Source organism: Pygoscelis adeliae, unplaced genomic scaffold (assembly GCF_000699105.1).
Source record: "Pygoscelis adeliae isolate BGI_AS28 unplaced genomic scaffold, ASM69910v1 Scaffold4, whole genome shotgun sequence".
Taxonomy (NCBI): domain Eukaryota; kingdom Metazoa; phylum Chordata; class Aves; order Sphenisciformes; family Spheniscidae; genus Pygoscelis; species Pygoscelis adeliae.
The window spans coordinates 11,600,549-11,604,385 of record NW_008824986.1 but is presented as its reverse complement, the minus strand read 5'-3'; the positions used below and the strand labels follow the sequence as shown (position 1 = coordinate 11,604,385).

The following is a 3,837-nucleotide window of genomic DNA, read 5'->3' as shown; positions in this document are numbered from 1 at the left end:
CACTCTTCCCCAAGCCTGTAGCGCTGCATGGGGTTGTTGTGGCCGAAGTGCAGGACCCGGAACTTGGCCTTGTTGAATCTCATACAGTTGGCCTCGGCCCATCAATCCAGCCTGTCCAGGTCCCTCTGCAGAGCCTTCCTACCCTCGAGCAGATCAACACTGCCGCCCAACTTGGTGTCGTCTGCAAACTTACTGAGGGTAATAATCTATGATTCTATGAACCATACCCCCAAGGTACATAAAGCCTGAGTCACCGCATCGTATAGAAGAAAGGGAAAGCTGGATGTACTCTTATTCTGCACGCAAAAGTATCCCAAACTGGAAACTGGTCCCAATGTCTGATGAGATTCAATCACCTTGACCTATCTGACTGCAATCTAAATAGCTTACAGAAAACTATCAGCTGTAGATACATATTCTCAATAACTAAACAAAAAAAAAAAAAAGAATATAATGAAAATCAATGCAACTTTCAGGAAAAACTAAGAAAAGTAACACGCAGCACCTCTCAATTTATACACTATAATTCCATAAATTGGTAAGAGTATAGGGAATAAAAAGAAACAGTTTACTAGGCAAGATAAAAAGGAGGACTTCAACAACATGCAAAATCATGACAGTATATTTCAATTACTACCAGAAATTTGACTACCTGGTTTAGGTGGTGCATGAACAATTTTAGCTGGATGTGATGGTTCTCCAGGGACTGGTGTGTCTTTATCCGCACATATCTGAAGAGAACCCGATTCCACCTTCTGCACATTCACCTCTTCTTCTGTTACTCCTGTGTCCTTATCTTCATTCTCCACTCTCTCGGTGTGATCCACACTCAAGGGAGTCAGTTCAGACTGACTGACATGAGATTCACTTTTGTATGCAAAATCGCATGCGACCACATCCTCTATATGGGAATCCATAGGCTCTTCTGTAAATAATTAAAAACTGCATGAGTGAATTTCCCTCTGTATAACCGCAGCTCACACTTTGCACAATTGACATTAATATTAAATTAATTCATTTCCAATTTTACAACCGTTTTCCAACAGATAAAGTGACTGTTTGCAATAGTCTGAAAATGGAAAACTTCCTTTATGACCCTGAATTACTAGCACCAACTCATTTATGGGAACAGTTTTATTTTCTCCACTAAAATGAGGCAGTCAACTAATCTCATGCCATAACTTCAAACAAACAACAACAACAACGAAGATCCAAAAAACCTAACACACACACACAAGAGGCAAATCATAATGATTCAGAACCAACGCAACAAGTTCCACCACAACTGAGAATAGCTGGTTCTGGTGTTGGATAAATGGGGCGTGACTGTTCGATCACCTGGAAGAAAAACTCTCCTTTCCCTGCTTGCTCTTCCTTTTCTCTGCCACCCAGTCCTGCTTAGTCCTCTCCAGATTATCACTTCCATGACAGAGGTAAAAACAGGGTCTAATGCTCTACGGCACCCAGCTAGAAAGTAAGCACATACCCAGAGATGACCAGATAAGCTGGTCTATGCAAAAGGTAAGGAAACATATTCTTCAATAGAGCAAGTCAGCTGCACAAGTTGGTCTCGGGGCTACATAGTCCTCTTGATTCAAAACACACTGTAAAGACACAACCTACCCAGACCTTTATAAAGGGGTCTATATACAAAAATCAAAGCATATTTGCCATTCGATCACTCTAAGCAGGTACTTGATCCTCCTTTCAAACATCAGTATTGGTTTTCAAACACTAAGAATCTCTTACCTTCACTCACTACTTTCGAAATATCTCCTTTGGAAATAAATTTCAACATCTTCTTTAGAACTTTCTTGTGAGATTTGGAGGTCTGAAAACACAAAGCCTGGCACCTTAAAAAGAAAAAATTATGACCGTTTCTTTTGTGAAAGATTATTAAAAAAAAAAAAAATGTTAAGGAACCACTTTAAAAAAATTACACTATATATGTATTTTCTAAATATTTCTTAAGTTTCCCTATATTAAGTGGTCAAATATTTTATCAACACTTTTGAGTTAATAAAATTATGTTGCCTTGTATTGCATAATATCATTCTTTATGACATGTTTTGTGTGTATATCACTATAATCACTAAAATATGCCAGGGTGACCTCAAGCACTGCGTAAAAAGCTTTCCTAGGAGGCTAATACACTAGAATTTTTCACTTATCCATCTTACAGATACAGCATTGATACTAACTACTAATGCCAGAAAAGCATATCTAGAATTATTCATACCTATTCAACAGACAACCTCTCTTATTTGGGCTACTAAAGCAGTGTTTGTGGGATACAGACATACTGGTTCACCTGCAACCAGTGAGCAATCATAGGACTCTTGCTTTGGATTGCAACCCAGAAGCAAAAGGCAAGGGTACAGACTTCGCAGGTTGCTTACAGGAAAACATGACTGAGCCGCTGATGTGCCTGTGCACAAACCCAACAACATATGTTTAGTATTCAAAGTATCATTAAAAGTAGATATTTCAAGTATTCTGTATTTAAAGCAGTAAACACAAATGGTTGAACATATCTGAAGCAGTCAAATCACTTACAGTAGTATATTTTGAGCTTCTTACCTTATTGTATATTGAGGACAACACGTTTGATTCATGATAGGTTTGTAGACATATTTTCCACTTCTAGAAATAATAATAAATATGTATTGATTTTTTGTTGCTTATACTACAAAATAAATGGAAGACCAACCTTTTTTGTTAAAATAATACAAAAATATTACATGATGAGTAACAGAAGTCAAGATGCAAGTTCTTCAGCTTTTTGCTGCTATACTGCTATCCTGCTAAAACAACTGAATATCTTCCTGTTCGACAGTGTCATGTTACAAAAAGTTGCAGAGCATTGGACAAATAGTTCTATTTCAATTACTTATGGAAGCTAGTTAACTGTTTCCACAGCTCTAAATTTTAAATCTGGATTCTAAATTGTATCTAAACTGACAACACGGCTTTGTATTTTCTTTTTAAATTTACCTTCGCCATCCTCTGTCTATGAGATCCTGGTAATCTTGAACTGTCATTGAATGTGCCCACATACCTGAAATAAGTAATACAGTAACACACTTGACTGACCGCAGTAATGCTTTAAAATACAACAAGTTCTACAGAAATATTACTGTAAATCCGAGTAGCCGACAGTGACTTTCAAACAAATGTCTTTCAAGGATTTGGCATATTCATAAATCTTGTAAATTACTGATTTCAACACCCACATTAAGTGTAAAAAAAGTGGGATGCAATCAACTATATTGCTCTGATCGTACAAGTTAAAAGTTTTCCTCTCCACCTGCTATCTTTCCCAGAGATACACCAACAAAATAACATAAAATTGTTCCTTAATTTTGTTAAAATCAGTCGGAAACACAGGGCCAGAACTCTTCTGAGAGGGGCTGAAGCTGACACAGACCATTCCAGGGACCCCCTCAGAGAGCAACAGCCCAGGCGGCTACCAAGCCGAGCGGAGCTCAGGGACTGTCACCTCTTCACCAGGCAAAAGAATATAATCCACTTCCCGTTGAGCTGGCCTAAGCAAAACTTGTCTAGCCACAGCTTTAGAGCCATCGAGCCTTGCCGGGCAGACGCTCTTATCTACGAGTTAATCCAGACTGTCGCCGCAGGGTCAGGCAGGGCAGTTGCACCTGAGAAGTAGAACTGTACCAAGAGAACACTTAGGGCGAGATCCTAACTACGTTCTTAGTTAGGGTGCATACGTTATGATAGCAATAATTAAAACATTTCATCCTTTACAAAGCTTTCCCGTTATTTTTGACGGTTTGCCCCTTGACTGGAGAAGTACTCCTATAAAACCAGACCACA

At 38.6% G+C, this 3,837-nt stretch overlaps 1 protein-coding gene across 2 annotated transcripts in view; it reads right to left on the bottom strand.

Annotated features, from left to right (window-relative positions):
* The window catches only part of ATE1 (arginyltransferase 1), an 86,544-nt gene extending 83,488 nt beyond the window's left edge, over positions 1-3,056 (bottom strand). For both annotated transcript variants that reach the window (XM_009325894.1, XM_009325893.1), the window contains exons 1-4: positions 2,995-3,056; positions 2,581-2,643; positions 1,750-1,853; positions 653-925 (exon numbers count right to left, since the gene is read on the bottom strand). In XM_009325894.1, the coding sequence (XP_009324169.1) occupies positions 653-925; positions 1,750-1,853; positions 2,581-2,643; positions 2,995-3,056 (502 nt within the window). The remainder of the gene's footprint in view (positions 1-652; positions 926-1,749; positions 1,854-2,580; positions 2,644-2,994) is intronic.
* Between the last annotated feature and the right edge of the window lie 781 nt (positions 3,057-3,837).